This window comes from Colletotrichum tamarilloi (genome assembly GCF_030869305.1).
Source record: "Colletotrichum tamarilloi strain Tom-12 chromosome Unknown Scaffold_3.1, whole genome shotgun sequence".
NCBI lineage: Eukaryota > Fungi > Ascomycota > Sordariomycetes > Glomerellales > Glomerellaceae > Colletotrichum > Colletotrichum tamarilloi.
The window spans coordinates 417235-433321 of NW_026849386.1; the positions used below are offsets into that span (position 1 = coordinate 417235).

Below are 16087 nucleotides of genomic sequence, written 5' to 3' on the forward strand. Positions count from 1 at the left end.
GACAACCGGGAAAGAGGGCATGGTGAGCGACCGTGTCTTTGTCTGTGTTCGCGCACGCAAGTGAGGAGGACGTAGCAGAGGCCATCAGAGACGGGGAAAGAAGGCGCCGCCACCGTCGCTTTCTTTGCGCCCCTGCCTTACTCACTTGAAGTATCCTTCGACATGTCCCCCTTCCGCGCTGGGTCCGACCGGGACCATCCTTCGCGAAAAGGTCCCTACATCGACTACGCCAGATTTCTCCCACTCAACACCGATCCCGCCTCCACCCACTACATGAACCGCGCTCAGGCTGAGCCACCGTTTCGCGATCAAGAAGAATCCCGGAAAAAGATCGATATCATCGATCTAACCCTCAACTCAAGTCCCGTATCACGATCCTCCATTCATCACCAATTGGATGCCGATCGTGCGCCACCCCTCAGAACCAAGGTTGAGAGTCAAGGCCCTCCGGGTTTTTCTCTGGGCCTTGCGCATAGCCTTTCGGACCCGAGCGGCGGCTCAACCGCCGCTTCCAGCAATGCCGCCTCAGTTCTGGATCCTTCGCCACCGCCAGTATCCGTTCAACCTTCGGTCTCGTCAATCGACCTGGAGGACGGCCTAAACGGCGAGATGCCTCGACCGCCGCGACTTGAGGCGTCGTTGAAAACGCCTCAACAGGTGACGCCGCCGTCATCTACGCGACCCTCAAGCCATCAGTCTCCCAAGCAAGCCGCCATCTCCAAGAAGCAGACCCCGAAAAAGGACATTTCTGATGTCCGGCAAATCATTACCTCGCTGCGGGGTTACTCAGCCGATATCAGCAATGTACATTCGCAACTGTGCCTCTACGCTCTCAGGTCTACTAAACCTGTCGAGACGCGCGTCAAGACCGGCATAGATTACTTTGCTGATGTCAAACTGGCCCCGGCTGATGCTGAGAAAACGGGCACCACCATGACAATCCGGGCCAAAGTGAGTCAAAATTGTTGTTTTTGGGCATCCTGAAGACTTCACTGCTTTCAAAACATGCACGTGACTAACCTCTCTAAAGCAACATTTCCGTGGGAGAAAGGTGGACACTCTTAGAGCTACGCACTACCTCCCAGTGTGCGTCAAGTCCGACAAACCTGCCGTGCCCAGGTATCGTTTCCATCATACGGAAATCATCAAGAATGTTTTGTCCCCCAATTCGATGCTAAAGTTCGTGCCCGTCATTCGAGACCTCGACCCTGACGAGGAGCGAGATTACAATCTCTGGCTTGGTGAGCTGGAGAGAATGGACAAAAGCTGTGGATTCGAGACTCTCGGCAGCCGTGACCAGCGGGTCGCCCGGACGATCAAAAAGGAAAGGACTGCGACGCTATCACTATTCTTGGACTCCTGGCTCAGAAAGATCGCTATCGACAACTGTAATCGAACTACCCTGATTCGCCACATGGCAAGTTCAAATTCCGATGATGCAATCACGCCACAGCAAAAGACGAGTCTGGTCAACCTGCACAGCGACGACAATATGGCTGCAACTACGCCCAGGGCTTTGAAAGCTGCGAGGGTGTTCACGGAGGCATTTGATCAAGTCTTTTACCATGACGCTCCTAAAGGAAAGGAAATCCTCCTTCGTGACGTTCTGAAGCTTGACAAGTCCGTCGATGAGATTGTCGAATCGAAGAAGACAGCAAAGGGTGGGCAAGATGACAGCGAAAAGGTAGACTCTTTGGAGCAATGGATCGAAACCCACACGGTTATGGGCTGTCTCATATGCTACAGCAATTCATGCGAGCATGGAGACTACAGCATTGAGAACCACAAGCGCAATTTTTCTATGGATTGCATCGGCATGTACGGGCGAATGTTCTCAGCAAATCGCACGGTATCCTCTAGTGATCCGGTAGAGCCGCTGGAGCCTCCCCCGCCGTGCGAAAGACAGTGCTTCCAGATCTATGGTACCGGCAGCGCTGAAGCGCAGGGGAAGCCATGGACCAAAGATGAGACTCTGTTACTACGCAGCTTGTTCACGATCTTGGATCATAACAAGGTCCGAGTCAAGGCTCAATGCGCAACTGCTGAGATTCTCAATAGGGATTGCCGGGACGTACATCGCCATCTGCAATCTTTGGACATCAGGCTTCCGCCCATTGAAACGATTGATCAGCCGAGGGTCAAAAGCTTTCCTTGGTACGATGGCAAGAGAAAGATGCTCTTGGGCGACTGGCAGGCAGAGACCAACTCTCATGATACCAAGGTCCGGCCATCCAACGATCCATGCCATCACGAAGGCCCTTGCTCGAAAGAAAACGACTGCCCATGTGCGCTGAACGACATTTTGTGTGAGCGCTTTTGTCGTTGCACGGAGGAGTGTTGCGCTTGGAAATTTACAGGTTGCGGCTGCCATGGCAGCGGCAAAACGTGTTTGCAAAAACAGAAGGAGGGCCGTCCTTGTATTTGCGTACAGTTAAATCGCGAGTGTGATCCCGACCTTTGCGGAAGCTGCGGTGCTGTTGAGCGAGCCGATCCTGAAAACCGGCACGACGATGCGCTCTTCCAGACCGGTTGCCAGAATACCGCCATCCAACGAGGTGTCAGCAAAGCAGTCGTCCTTGGCAAGAGTCAGTTGGAAGGCTGTGGCTACGGTCTCTTCACTGCAGAAGACATCGCACAGGACGAATTCGTGATTGAGTACACGGGCGAGCTCATCGTGGCAGATGAAGGAGTCAGAAGAGAGGCACGCCGCGGCGAGGCTTTCTCTGTAGAGAAGAGCACATCATATGTGTTCAGTCTCTTAGATTACGAAGGCATCTGGGTCGACGCTGCTATCTACGGCAATCTCAGTCGCTACATCAACCATGCCGTAGAAAATGCTAACGTCCAGCCCGGCATTCTCTACGTAAATGGCGAATACCGTATCCGATTTTCGGCAACTCGCAACATCAAGGCTGGAGAGGAGCTTTTCTTCAACTACGGCGAAAACTTCCCTAATCTTACTAAGAAGATGATCAAGGAGAAGGCTGACATTGAAGGAGACGCAGAGTCCGGACCAGAAGAAGGAGTAATACCGGTCAAACGTGGTCGAGGCGGACGCCGAAAGACAGTCAATGGCACGCAGAAATCAGCTGCCCAGAAACTCGCCACGGCGAAAATCGCGAAGAGCGTTCGTACAGGAGCTCGGAAAGAGGCGCCACAGGTGACGATAGACGATTACGAAGCTTTAGCCGACGTTGACACGGCACCGAGTGCAAGCCGGAAGCGCAAGCGCGTCGCGAAGAGCGATGATGAGGATGAGGACTTTCATCCGTCCTTAGAATCAGAAGAGAATGCTGAAGGGCGAGCCAAGGGGAAGCGGCCAGCCGTATCTCGTCGCCGAAGCGGAATACAACGCGTCAGATCAATGGGTTCTATCATACCCTCAGACTCGGAAGCAGATGGTTCCCAGCGAGCAACCCCTCGTAAGCGTGGACGGGCACGTCCCAATAGTTCTCACGGTGTTAGCAATTCTCAAACAACTGCAAAGACTTCGGCAAACCCCGAGAAATCAGCAGTTGATACGCCGCCTCCGAAAAAGAGGCGCGGACGCCCGCCGAAGAATCCTCGTCCGCCGAGCCCAGCCGTGGAAAAGCCACAAGAGGTGGAGCACGTTGAAAATGAGATTCGCGCCAGTCCGCTTCTCACCCGGAACCCTGAGGCAGAGGGTGGCACGATCTCGGTTGACTTGAGCCAGCCTTCGAGGTCTGCACGGGGCCGCAAGTTTACAACGTCTGCTCTCAGTCAGTCTGTTGAGGATCCTATGGACGTGGACGAAGCTGAGGCGGAGATCGACGCGACTCCTTCGCGGTCTAGAGGTCGAAGGAGGGCTGAGGGCAATTCGATCACAGCTCGTGGGGCATCTCGGGGTGGCCGCACATCTGTGTCAAGAGCGCGTCGCTTGCCTACCGAATCGGATGCTATCGTGGACTCGGATGAAGAACCCCTCACTCTCACTCCATCATCCCGGAGGAAGCGGATGCAAAAAAGGGTCTTTGGACCTTTGGAGGTGAACGACAGCGAGTCCAGCTTTAAGATGCCTGGCGTTGGTTCAGACTCCGATGATGATGACGACGACGACGATGACGACATTGTTGGTCTCAAACGCACTTCTAGGCAAAGGAAACTTCCAGCTCGATTCCGTTCATCCGACGAAGAGTCTTGACAATCAAAGGAAGCATGACCCATCGATTGGGGTGACTGCAGCGCGGACGAACATCAACTGAGCGCTACTCTGCGGTCACAAAGCATGCTATGATGGACGAGTTAGGATGGTGTGGAGGTAATTGAGGTCGCATTTTGCATTCAGAGAAGGCATGTAGTTGAAGGGCTCTTCAAGTCATATGGAGCTTGGTTTTGGGCGATGGCGGCATCTTCCCGGGTCTACATTTTTTCAGGCGTATTCAGGAGTAAAAAGCATACATATCTCATGCCGCGGACGGGATACATAACAACGTCTTGCTAGGGCAGATGCATTATCCACCGAATATACGTACTTGCATAGATTATTGGTCTTCTAAAGTGCTGTGCTACAATGTGCCTGAACCACGAACACATGGCGTGGAGCCAGCTTGACCTGATACCTAAAGTACTTACTTATAGATCAGAGGCTCGCTTATCTAGAGTTCTTACTGTTCACCGCCTCGTGGCTGTTAGACTTGACGTTCGGTTCTAAATCCTTCGACCTATTGCTAAAACACCAGGAGCCATCAGAGGCTTGCCCAACATTCCCAAATCGTCCCCTCTTCGGGCCAAGTGAGCATTGGATCCTACTGCCATCAATAAATGCCAATGACTTTGATTTTAACGATTTCTCAGCAAAAAGCATACAACCTCAACTTATTCCGAGCCAGCTGAGAGTATCCAAGGGACGGCTCGAACTGTGTTGATAGCTGGGCCGAAACGGATCTCGACTTTGACGCATGGTACTGGAGCTGAACGAACATTGTCAACCGGGCTGCGGCGACAAGAATGTGTCCCCCTCTCCAATCTTCGTATAGAATAACGAGCGGAATGAGCCTCAAATCCAAATTCCATGGCACTATGCCGAAGAGACGGTGCCATGGTTACACGACTCCGTCCGGCTACATGGCAGATACTCAACCTTTCGTCCTTCAAGGGCTCAACACCATCAAGGTTCATATCCAAAGCCAGTGCAATCCATGCTCAGGTCCCCACTCGGACCACACAACTCTCTGATTCTCTTAAACTTGGGGGCCTTGTGTGCAACTACATCAGCTAATCTGTATCAGTACAGCTGGCTGACTGGTTGCGCGCGAAGCTTCCCCGGAGTCATCCGCGCCTCTGGTGTCTTGGTGAGGACGAAGGGGCGGATGATATATTTTTTCTCTTTTTCTTTCCGCTTTCTTCTCTTAAATATGTTGGAAAGATGGATAACTTGAGAAATTTTCGCTCTTGCCTCTTACATGTAGCAATCTGTCCGCTCTGCGCAAGGTAGGACGAGAGAGATAGATATTCGATAAATTACCACTATCTGATATCTTCTTGTCTCTTCTAGGCTGCGAAGAAGAAGTTCGCCCAGCTGGGCTTGGGAGCCTAAAGTCTCACAACTCGGACTTCGAAGTGAGGGATCTAAACGAGCAAACCGGCCGACTGGCTTGAGAACCCATCCAGAAGAACACGGCATAGTAGCGGTACTGATGGCTATGACACGACCTGCATCCCCCTCACTCTAATTCGGTTAGTAGATACCATACTCGAGTGCGCAGTGAGAAAAATCTGATTTCTGATCAATCCAACCAACACTAGTACATGCTCGTCCAAAGTTCGGTCTCGCGTGGGTTTGCAGATGAAGTTGATCCACAATTATGTAGCTAAACTTAGAGTTCCGGGAACTAGATGAAGCAATTGCTTGGCATGCTATCCTCTTCAACGACACTTTTATTAACGTGTTTGTAGGTGGATTTATTCAAATTTGATTGCAAGCTTTTTCACTTTCAAAGACCAACAATCAAGTTGCCCTTGCAACTCCCAGGTAAAATGGGGCTATTCTTCAAACAAAATCGCAACTCAAAGTCCTTCGGACGCCTCCCAGCACCATATACGCCTACACTTCAAGTATATACAACCCACAGCTCGATATCATACACTCATTCACTCAGCCAGCTCGCTGTGCGCTCAGCTGACTATCTCTTGAAAAACTTCTTCTCGACTGTACGCAGCACCACATAGGAGACTGCTGCAAAAGAGAAGGCTAATTCAAAGCCAATATCACCGCCAAAGCTTCCGCCGGCAAGCTTGCCAATGGGACCGGTGAACCAGCTTTGTGACATGCCGAGCACGGCACCCATGACGCCCATCAAGAAAGCCACGATGGCGGCGAATCCAGGGGGTAGGCGCGAAGGCGTGTCCCAGTCGCTGATGTCGTACCCTCTGATGCCGCGACGGAAAACGACGTGATCAGTGAGACTGACGCCCTCGTAGATGGCGAGCCAGTAAGCGATGATGAGCATGAAGTTCTCGAGCCATGATTCGAAGTGATCGTAGCCCGGAATGCTGATGGCAATGTAAATGCCAGTGCCAACAAAGACCCAGATGAATCGGGGAATACGCTCGGTCTTTCTGGACAGGACCTGCAGAGAGAGCGAGACCGAGTAGATATTGGGGCAGTTGTTGGCGATGATCGAAAGGGCGAGGATGACGAGGCAGAACTGGCCAAAGCCACCCAGCTTGGTGACCAGAACGGCTGCCAAAAGACCTCCGATTCCAGAGTTGGCGTAGGCGTCGGAAAACGTGGGGTCAGTAACGCTGGCAGTCATGACGGCGGCTCCCAGCAACTCGGTGAAGCACAGGGTGAAGAAGAGGCCGCAGAAGGTGACGAGGAAGACCTTCATTCTGGAAGTGGACGCCGGGTAGTAGCACGTGTAATCGGCCGCGTAGGATGTCCAGCCCGTCGCGAAGCCGTAAACGCTGGCAGAGAAGGAAAGGACAGAGCCCGCTTCTGACGGGCCGGTGCTCATGGGCAACATGCTGTTGAACTTGCCCGAGTGCGCAAAGACGCCGAGAACGATGAGGAAGATGATGGCGCAGGGGATCCAAGAGAATCGCTCGTAAGTGTGGACAATTCGGTAACCAAAGGTGCAAATCATCAGAGTCGAGATGGCAATAACGAGGATACCAGCCCACCCAGGCATGTTGTTGTTGACCGCATGGAAGAGTTGAGCACCGACGATGGTGTTCACTGCCGACCAACCTAGACAGGCAAGGATATTGAAGACCGCAACTAGTTCAACCAGTCAGTAAGGCCAAGGCGATTTGGCAGATAGTCACATACTCAGCTTGACAGCGTAGAAGCCAAACCAGTAACGGGACAAGACCATTTGTCGCAAACCGAATGTGGGGCCGAAAGTCGAGAAGAAGCAGACCGGTAAGACTCCCAGAAAGTTGATAAAGACAATGGTCAAAGCCGTATCAACAAATCCGAGACTGAAGACTGGAATAGCCAAAACACCAATGGCAAAGGATGAGACTACCATATTGGCAGAGCACCACTGTAGAAGGGTCAGGATGGTTTCCTGGCGGAATGAGCGCAGCCATCAAGCTTGACTTACCAACGTTCCGACGTTGGCGACGGCATCGTTGATTCGTTCGTCTTCGGGGACCCTCTCGATACCTCTCTGCTCGACACCAAGCTTGCCCGCCAGCCTTTGCAGTCTTGCGTATGTGCTGGTTCCGGTTGCGAAGTCGGCCTGGTGAACGGCATGATCATCCCCCAAGAAGCCTCGCTCGACATCGGTTGCCGACTTCTTTTCCCCGCCAGTCGACGAAATGTCGCTCTTGGTCTCGAATATAGCCATCTTTGGACAGTGGTGATTCCCGTGAGGTTGGTGATGATATTGGATCTAGTTCACCAACAGCTCATTGCTTTCCCCGAAGATGGACTGAGAATGGTGGACGGGGGAAAGGTTCGTGGGCGGGAAACCGGCAGAGACGAGCAGATGCTCAAAGCACTGGTGAATTATGAGGGGATGAGACTGAGAGATCCACGAAGCAGCCAGAACATGTAGTGGCGAGCCGAGTAGTAATATTCATTGCGGAAAGTGGAGGAACCCTTATCAGGGCGCGACAGACGGCGGACCGCGGAATACCCAGATTTCTGGAGTCTAGATACAGCCTCAGTCGTGGGCTTTTGCAGAGCACACACCAAGTCCTGACGCGAAACTGGTGTAGGTGGGGGACATGGAGCGATCAAGATAAGAACCGCGGCATTGAAGAGCCTTTGATGGCCCACCGACGCGTCCTTGATGGCGGGACTGGTGTGGTCCGGAAGTAGGCCGGCACTTGACAGCCGTTTGGGATAGGTTCGGCAAGGGGAACTGGAGCTTTCGAAGTAAGCTAGAAGAAGAACTGGGAGGCAAAGTTCGGGTGTTCCGGGCTGATCTGCCCAATGGCGAATTTCGAAGGGCAATGATTCTGGATACTTGTTGGTCACTATGGAGGCAGTCAGGCGATACTTGCGGAGGCCATAGCCCGTAGGTCAGGGCTTGACGTGCTTCTCCAAGACAACTCTGAATTTTTGTCTTTTTTTCCCTCTGATTCTTTGGCAGAGGGTATCACCCCACGATGCAAAAAAGGAGGCATACTTCTTTGAGTGGACGCATTGCAAAGTACCATCCGTGCTTAGGCAAGCAGGGATTGGCCACCCAGGTATGCGACCCAGGTTTCTGTTAGTCCGTGAACCTGCAACATGGGAGGCAAAATAGGAGAGGCCCGGTGAGTAAATTCGAAGAGTCGAGGGTTGCTGAAGATGGCTTATCTTGGCCGACGAATCTGAACGATAAGATAGACCAGGATTGAGGGGATTAGAAAGACTGCAATTGGTTGTTGGAGACCAGTGTGTCCGCTATGGGGCCGAGTCTAGCTGCCGTAGAGCCGAAAGCATGAGAAGACGAGAGATTGATGATGATCTTGAATGGCTTCCATGCGGGCTAGAGTCTAGCGCAACAGATGAAGTTTGGGGTCTCCAGATGGGGGAGACACAAGTGACAGAGTTGACGAGCGCCCGGGTCCGAAGTCTGGAGATAGGAGGTGCCCGTCAGATCTTATCGTACTTGCTTTCGATCGACACTTGAGGGCAGCAGGAAGTATCCGTAGGAAGAGACCGAAACATCAATAGCCGGCATGATAGTTACCCATGCATAGTACTCCGTATGGCGTAGCGAGTCGTGACCACTGGCAGTGACAGCAAGTTATGACTTGTGAGCGGTGACTGGTGAGATGCATCGCGAAAAAGGGAAGGGCCGCCCACAACTTCCCGGCCCAGGGTTCGTGCCCACAAAGCTTGTCTTTTTGCAAAGGGAAGGCGTGGCTTGGCAATGTGACACTAGCCACATATCTTGTGGCGGTGCACAGCCAGCATCGGTCCTTCCAGAATCCAAGATGAATAACATCCCTTCCAACAACATAACATTTATGTTCTCAGTCTCAACTCCCTCATGTTCAACATTCCGACATAATGAGCCATTCGGTCCGCTTACCTCACCCGAAGAACGATGATTGCGTTCGCAGCAAAGCAGGTGCTGGCAGAGCCGTGGCCCGGCCCGTATTCATAGACATGAGAGAACGCCCGTCTGTCAACTGATCTCTTTACATTCCACCAGACCCCAGGTTTTGAACGGGCTGCTTCAGCGCCATGCTTGAGAGGCTTTGGGAATCTCGCAACATCTTGATCATTCCCCGCTCAGATTGTCTCGATGCCGGCCATGGCGTAGATTGTACCTCGATGGTCTCCAGCCCCTTTCGAGCTTGCATTGGTGCGATTACGCCGCCTTCTGGATAAGGCATTTGACGAATTCTCTACGCAACTATTCCGTATCCTGACTACCAACACGAGAATAGCTGACGCTCGGCACGCGTTTCGGCCCCAGGACAATAAACAATCGACAGCGCGAGGATTTGGGTCATGTAGCGTCGGATGAACCACTGGCACCTTGTATTCAAGTCGTTACCCCGTTGAACACATCGGTCTCGAATGTTACGCAGTACACACAACTCCCATCCTGCAAACGGTACGACGTGGGGTGACACCAACCAAGCAACCCAACCACAGACGGACATGTCTGGCTCTGGTTGGTATTCGTGCGGATACATGGAACACGGCGTGGTCACCGACCATTGACACTGGTGCAGCGGATCCCGACAGCCGTCAAGGCTCCTTGCTGGCAGCAGAAGCAACACTTCTGCGCACACAAGTTTGGAAAAGATCAAGTCGAGGCTACAGATGCCTACTACGACGGGCTGTCCTACAATTTCGTCGTCCTGAAACCATGGGGATGCAGGGGAGTGAGACTTCACTCTATCGTCCGATAACACCATTCGGGCGCTCCCTTTAGACCTCTTGTGGGATTCAGACTTTTCCAACAACGTCGTCCAAGCTTCTGCCGCTAAACCTCTTCTCACCGACACGGATAACTGCCAAGGAAAGCTGTTGGGGGCATCTTTCGTCGTCCTGACGCTCACAGCGCTGGGCCCCCACTGTTTGCGGTCGGGTCGTTCGTTGCATGGACTCGAGAATCGAACGCACGCCAAAAATCTCGACAACAACGTTTGACAAAGAAGATTCAGCGGCCTCCCGTCAGCCACTGCGTGATTTAAACGGCGGTTGGACCAAGATTGCATCGTGAACACGAGGGAGAGCCACGCTGCGTTGCTGCCCACCAAACCCCACGATCCCGCTCAGAGTTTGAATTACCAGAATGCAATCTCATCAGAGGTCTCAGCAGCAAGCCATGGCGAACCTTGTTTATCATCGTCTAATGTCCGACGCGATCAACACACCAGGAAAAAGCATGGACGACATTTTTTCAAACATTTGCTTTTTGGCTGCAGTAAGGCTGGGCACCTTCGACGGTAACGGCCGTTTGTTTGCACTCTACAATCGTACCATATGCTTGAGTCGGTCATCAACCTTTACTTGCGTCTTGGTGCCTCTCAGCCACAGTTTCTATTCTTGTCCCACATGTCGCCTCCCCGAGCTCGCCGGCTGTAACTCCCGCGCCTCAGTTTCTTCGTCAGAATCTTCGTATGCCTCAGCTCCCCACCACAACAGCGCCAAACCTCCCCTGTCCTAGTCCCGCGCCCTCAGCTCGAGCTAATGGCACAGACAATGTTTCCCAGATTCCCAGCATTCTCGGTCCCTGCCGACCACTAGCCACTTTGTAGAACTCGTTCGTGACAACATTGCCAGTAGCGTTTGCTTCCCTTCACAAGGTCTCGGCCAAAGCGATTGAATGTCGCCGGTCCAGTAGACCATCATCCGCAAGGTACAACCCCTCCTCTTTCTGTTCGCGCCCTACGTCCCCCGGCAATAGCCCTGGCCTAGTAGATCTTGATCCATCAGACTCGATTTCGTTTGTACACTTGGCAGTTCACCCCCGGTCAATTTCTCCTCTGTAGAACGGAACACCTGCCATCTCCTCCTCCGCCAGAATGAAAGGCAAAGGTTACCACGGCTGCTACAAGACCGATGACACGAGGCATCGTGTATACGACTGTCAAATTTCAAGCTGCCGTGTCTTAGTGATGCACATGAATCGCCCAGATGATGGATCGTGATTCGAGGGGAATTGCCAGGCACGTGTCGTCTGTATCTCTCCCTTCCATCTATCATTGCTTTCCAGAATCGGCCGGCCCCCGTAAAGCACCCCCCCAAAGCACCCCTGGGCTTCCAGATGACTGCGACGGGCGGGAGATGGGCATTGACTAACGGCCGGAGCAAGAAGCTGCAAGGCGTGGCGCGGACTAACGCCGTCACCCTTGGGCTTCTGATGGGAGCAGAATGCTCGTGTGCGAAAGTACGTCTTGTTTTGTTTGTCCATATTAAATAGCATTCCTCCCGCCCTGTCATCACCCAGGACTCGACCCCACTGCATTCCGTGAGATACCTGGTTTGTAACTGAGCTTCATAAAGAAGTCTCTTGGCCTCTTTTCAGCTTTCCCGCCCTCTTTACTCGTTCCTCACTTGTTTCCTCCCTGTGTCCCCTTTGCTACCTTTTCAACCTCTATCGCTGCCTTCAACAAAGCGACGATCTGGGTTCCCAATTTCATCAGATATCTTGGTCAAAGTCAAAGTCACTGACAAAACATCCACAACAAACAAACACCAACTCGGACAGCTCTTCCTGTCTATTACATTCGAACGGAAAAAATGCAGTTTCCCGCGGTATTCTCCATGGTTCTCGCCATCGCCTCTCTCGGCGCCTTCGTCCAGGCTCGCCCGTCTCCCTGTCCCGATGTTCGTCGTCTCCATCCTCCATCCAACCCCTCCGGTGCCCACCGCAATATCACTAAGAGATTCTGACTTTTTTCATATATAGTGGAAGCGAGATGACATCCTCAACGGCAAGGCCAGCCCTGAGATTTGCTGCTCATACGGCGTCTGCAAGGGCGACGTCGTCGTCATGAGCGGTTGAAGGAGCAGAGAAGAATCATTTCCCATCAGAAAGCTCGGGTGCAAAACCCAAGCTCACGCAATAACGACTACTCCGCAACACACAATAGGCGCGCCCGAAAAAAAACATCGTCAAAGCGTTCATTCAACGTTAACACGACGACGATGAAAAGGCCCTGCCTGCTCCCCCCACCACCACCCAACACAACACCCCTACCTATCATACAAAGCCAGACAGTCGACTAGAAAAAGGACGACATGCACATATCGGCATTTACATATGGGCCCCCATCCTCCCAAACAACAAGTCAGATAGATACGCGGCGTTTTTACGGGCGCAACCTAGGGTTTCCCACAAATTGGAGCCCTTGCTTTTTTTGTAGGAACCAGGGATTAGCAGACTTCCTATTCGGGATTGGACGACGGACACCGACCGCAGAAGATGCAGATGCACGCAGCACATCCACCACACTTTCCGTGTGGCCATGCCGCATCTTTCGTCGGGTATCTTGACGTGCTTGAGGATATTCCTCTTCCTCTCTTTTGGACGAATGGGAAGGGTCGGTCGGAGTTCCGCTGCCCCCTCCTCACCCTCACCCTCTCGGCTTTCGAGAAGATGTTTCTTGGGTGGTCGGGCAGCGGAGTGAGACGGCTGCACCGGGCTTACACTAGACACGACTTGATGATTCTTCTGCTAGTTATGAGGTCATCTTATCGAGAGTGAGCTGTCAAGACATGAGAAAGTCAAAGATCGACCTCGCGGGAAAAGGAAGCCCCACTTAGAGAGTATCCCAGAAATTAAAATAAAGCCTACTATGAAATCATACAGAAATTGTCATGGTCTTGATAGATCACACCATCATCAATCACATGCTCAAAGCCAAAAGTAAAGACACTATGAAATTCAGACTTATTTTCAGAAACGGGATACGGGTCCACGAGATGCAAGAAAACGCATGTTTGGTGCTGACTGGGGCGCCTCTCGGAGACATTCCCTCTTCTCTCTCTTCGCTCACGCTTCGCTCACTTTCCCCCCTCCACGTTGCGCGTCCATTGGCCACTGTCTCGTATCGCGAACATCGGTCCATCGGGTAGCTTAGCTTTCGTTTGCAAGATAAGCGTCCCGCATATTCGGTACGAGAAAAGGCCGTCTAGCGGGTGTTCCAACCTCAACCTCACGAGACAGACCGCATTCGTCGATTTTCCACGAGTTCGTTTGCCAACCTTGAAGGTTGAGCCCCATCGTACGTTTCTTTTTGCTTGACTCAGTGATCTTGATCTCACACTCAACCACATAACCTCACCTTGACATCACCAGACGTGCATGGTGAGCTGATGCCAATGCTTCAAGAGGCCGTTCCGGCGAGAAATGTCTCTGTCGAGACGACGAACCCGTATGAGCCCTACGGCAAGGCTTAGTGAGCTGTTCATTCACTTTCCGTCCCAGCCGTGCCCGCAATCACAAAGAAATCCACGACCATGACCAAAGTGGGGGAACGAGAGGGTGTAGACCAGAGAAGAAGAGGGCAGAACGAAAACTCACAGAAATATTGTAAAGGCACACCTCGGGAGCCCCAGGCGTCCCGGTCCCGCAACAGTCCTCAATCAAGATGCAATCCCACCCGGCATTATACGCATCCGTCAGCGTGCCGAGAACACACTGGTCGGTGTTGACCCCGGCGAAGAGCAGCGTTCGTATCCCTCCTGCTCCCCTTCCATCACCGGTCCCGGAGGCAGCCTCCTCACCATTTTCATCATCCTTCCGAGTCCGCTCTAGATACTTCTGAAGCGGCTGCTCCGGGCTCCACATCCCCGACATCCTATTCTTGTCGCACCGCACGTCCTCCTGCGGGCGGAGGCTGCTCCGCTTCAGCGGCTCGTAAATGTCGGCGTTCCACTCGCCAGCGACGAGGCAGCGGCCCCTGCCGCCGCCGAGATCTGCACCGAGGCCGAGGCGGGCGACGGTGCCCTTGTCGTTGGTCGCCTCCTCGCCCAGGATGAGCGATCGCGAGAAGCCACGTTGGACGCTGGCGGGCATTCGCGCCAGGTCGTCGTCGGTCAGGCCCCAATTTAGCCAAATTACCTGCAATGGCAAAAAAGTGAGCTACGATACGTCGCCTGTTTAACCGCCACCACCCTGGCAAAAGTTCCCGTCCCCCAATCCCCTTCCAGGCATCTAACCCCCGCGTGCCCCTCATCTCTTTAATGTCTAGCGACTTCTGCTCCTGTCCCTCCGGTAAGACGGGCGGTAACGTCTGCCGGATGCCCCGAACGTCCGAACAGGGCGGGGGAGAGTAGTACAGAATGGGTTCAAGGCCGTACCTGAATACCTAATTCGCGGCATTTCTCAACAGCCCTCTTGGTCTGCTCCACCGCAGCAAGCCCGGCCGGGTGGTCTCGACAGCTGGGGTGCAAGAAATAGTTTTGCATATCGACAACCACGAGCGCCGTGCTGTGGGGGTTCACCGAAACCGACGTCCCCGCTGGTCCTTGGCTGGTGCCGACCTTCCAAGCCGGCGACCGGCCCCGGGTGAGATCATAGGTTCGCGACGGTCTATCGTAGTGCCACTCGTCGCCCGGCGGGCCAAAGTTCAAGTCTGGGCGCATGACAAAGGCGCGAAAAGGGTCCGAACTTTTTCCTCGGATATTCTAGTCCCGACGGCGGCGGGTATAGCTCACTTCTTGCCCCGATTGCGGGTAATGTATGGCCTGGAGCGATTGGATGGATGCAAAAGTCACTGAGTGTGTGTGTAGGTTGAAGAAGAAAAGGTCGGATTGCTCTCATGCAGTACCAAGAAGTCGGTAGATAAGAAATCCCGCAGAGCGCGCACAAAGCAGCAATGCACTGCAGCGCTTCTATCGGATGGAGGTTTCAACAAGCCTGGTCTGTCTATCAATTCTTCGGGAAGATGTGCGTCGGCGCGGCTATCGTCCGACCCCGCGGCCAACAAGAGTTGCCCGGCCTACTGCAGGACGAGAAACAGACACAGTCTCACATGTCAACATCATGAGGTTCTGACTGCATCAGTATGCAAGGCAGCAAATTTCCAAATATCTAATTAGCTTTCGGGACCGTGTCTGGGCGTGATGAGACGATGAAACTTCGAAAGACTTCCCCATGAAGGCGCATCTCGAAAAGGGAGGTATAGGACCGAGGCACGATGCTCACTGCTACCTAAGGCGTCTGCCGCATGAGACTCCCCGGTAATTAAGGCGAAGTTCGAATGGGGGTAATTCGGGGCCGACCTCCAAAATGTTTGGAGACTAGATGAGATAGGAAAGGGAGGGGAGGGGGTTCAAGTTTCCGTGGAGCTAATAAAGGATCTTGCGTCGGCCACAGTCGCGATTCGTGGAGCGTCATGGTCCTCAGCAAGCGACAATACGACGGCAAGGGAAAGGCGATGGTCAAACATAAACCGTAAAGATGCGGAAACCCAACGAAGTCCCCTGGTTCGGATACCACGTGAACGCAAAAGAAAAAATCCCCGTGGCGCGTGTGTTGAGATGGTTGCCCCTCCCGGCGTGCCTGGACCTGGAAAAACGCGAGGCGTGCCGCTTCGTTGTATCCGTAGTGAGACTACATGAGAGAAAGCGTAGTTTGCCAGTGAGCTTGTCGCGGGGAATGGTATATGTCGGGTACGGATCGTCATTGTGATTGGAGCGGAAAGTCGCAAAGAGGGT

At 53.1% G+C, this 16087-nt stretch overlaps 5 protein-coding genes across 5 annotated transcripts; 2 read left to right on the forward strand and 3 right to left on the reverse strand.

The window, feature by feature from the left end:
- Positions 1-162: 162 nt before the first annotated feature.
- On the forward strand, positions 163-4162 carry CTAM01_01317 (SET domain-containing protein; the record flags this gene model as incomplete). The annotated part of the gene is made up of 2 exons (XM_060517359.1): positions 163-951; positions 1031-4162. The coding sequence occupies 2 exons, from the start codon at positions 163-165 to the stop codon at positions 4160-4162; spliced, it is 3921 nt and encodes a 1306-aa protein (XP_060387820.1).
- Positions 4163-6143: 1981 nt separating this feature from the next.
- On the reverse strand, positions 6144-7814 carry CTAM01_01318 (NCS1 nucleoside transporter; the record flags this gene model as incomplete). The annotated part of the gene is made up of 3 exons (XM_060517360.1): positions 6144-7240; positions 7292-7508; positions 7569-7814. The coding sequence occupies 3 exons, from the start codon at positions 7812-7814 to the stop codon at positions 6144-6146; spliced, it is 1560 nt and encodes a 519-aa protein (XP_060387821.1).
- Positions 7815-9837: 2023 nt separating this feature from the next.
- Positions 9838-10635, reverse strand: CTAM01_01319 (uncharacterized protein; the record flags this gene model as incomplete). The annotated part of the gene is made up of 1 exon (XM_060517361.1): positions 9838-10635. One exon carries the CDS (start codon positions 10633-10635, stop codon positions 9838-9840), a length of 798 nt encoding a protein of 265 aa, XP_060387822.1.
- A 1528-nt stretch (positions 10636-12163) lies between these two features.
- CTAM01_01320 (uncharacterized protein) lies at positions 12164-12428 on the forward strand (the record flags this gene model as incomplete). The annotated part of the gene is made up of 2 exons (XM_060517362.1): positions 12164-12250; positions 12333-12428. 2 exons carry the CDS (start codon positions 12164-12166, stop codon positions 12426-12428), a joined length of 183 nt encoding a protein of 60 aa, XP_060387823.1.
- Positions 12429-13752: 1324 nt separating this feature from the next.
- CTAM01_01321 (isochorismatase) lies at positions 13753-15013 on the reverse strand (the record flags this gene model as incomplete). The annotated part of the gene is made up of 3 exons (XM_060517363.1): positions 13753-13809; positions 13950-14489; positions 14729-15013. 3 exons carry the CDS (start codon positions 15011-15013, stop codon positions 13753-13755), a joined length of 882 nt encoding a protein of 293 aa, XP_060387824.1.
- Positions 15014-16087: the final 1074 nt, after the last annotated feature.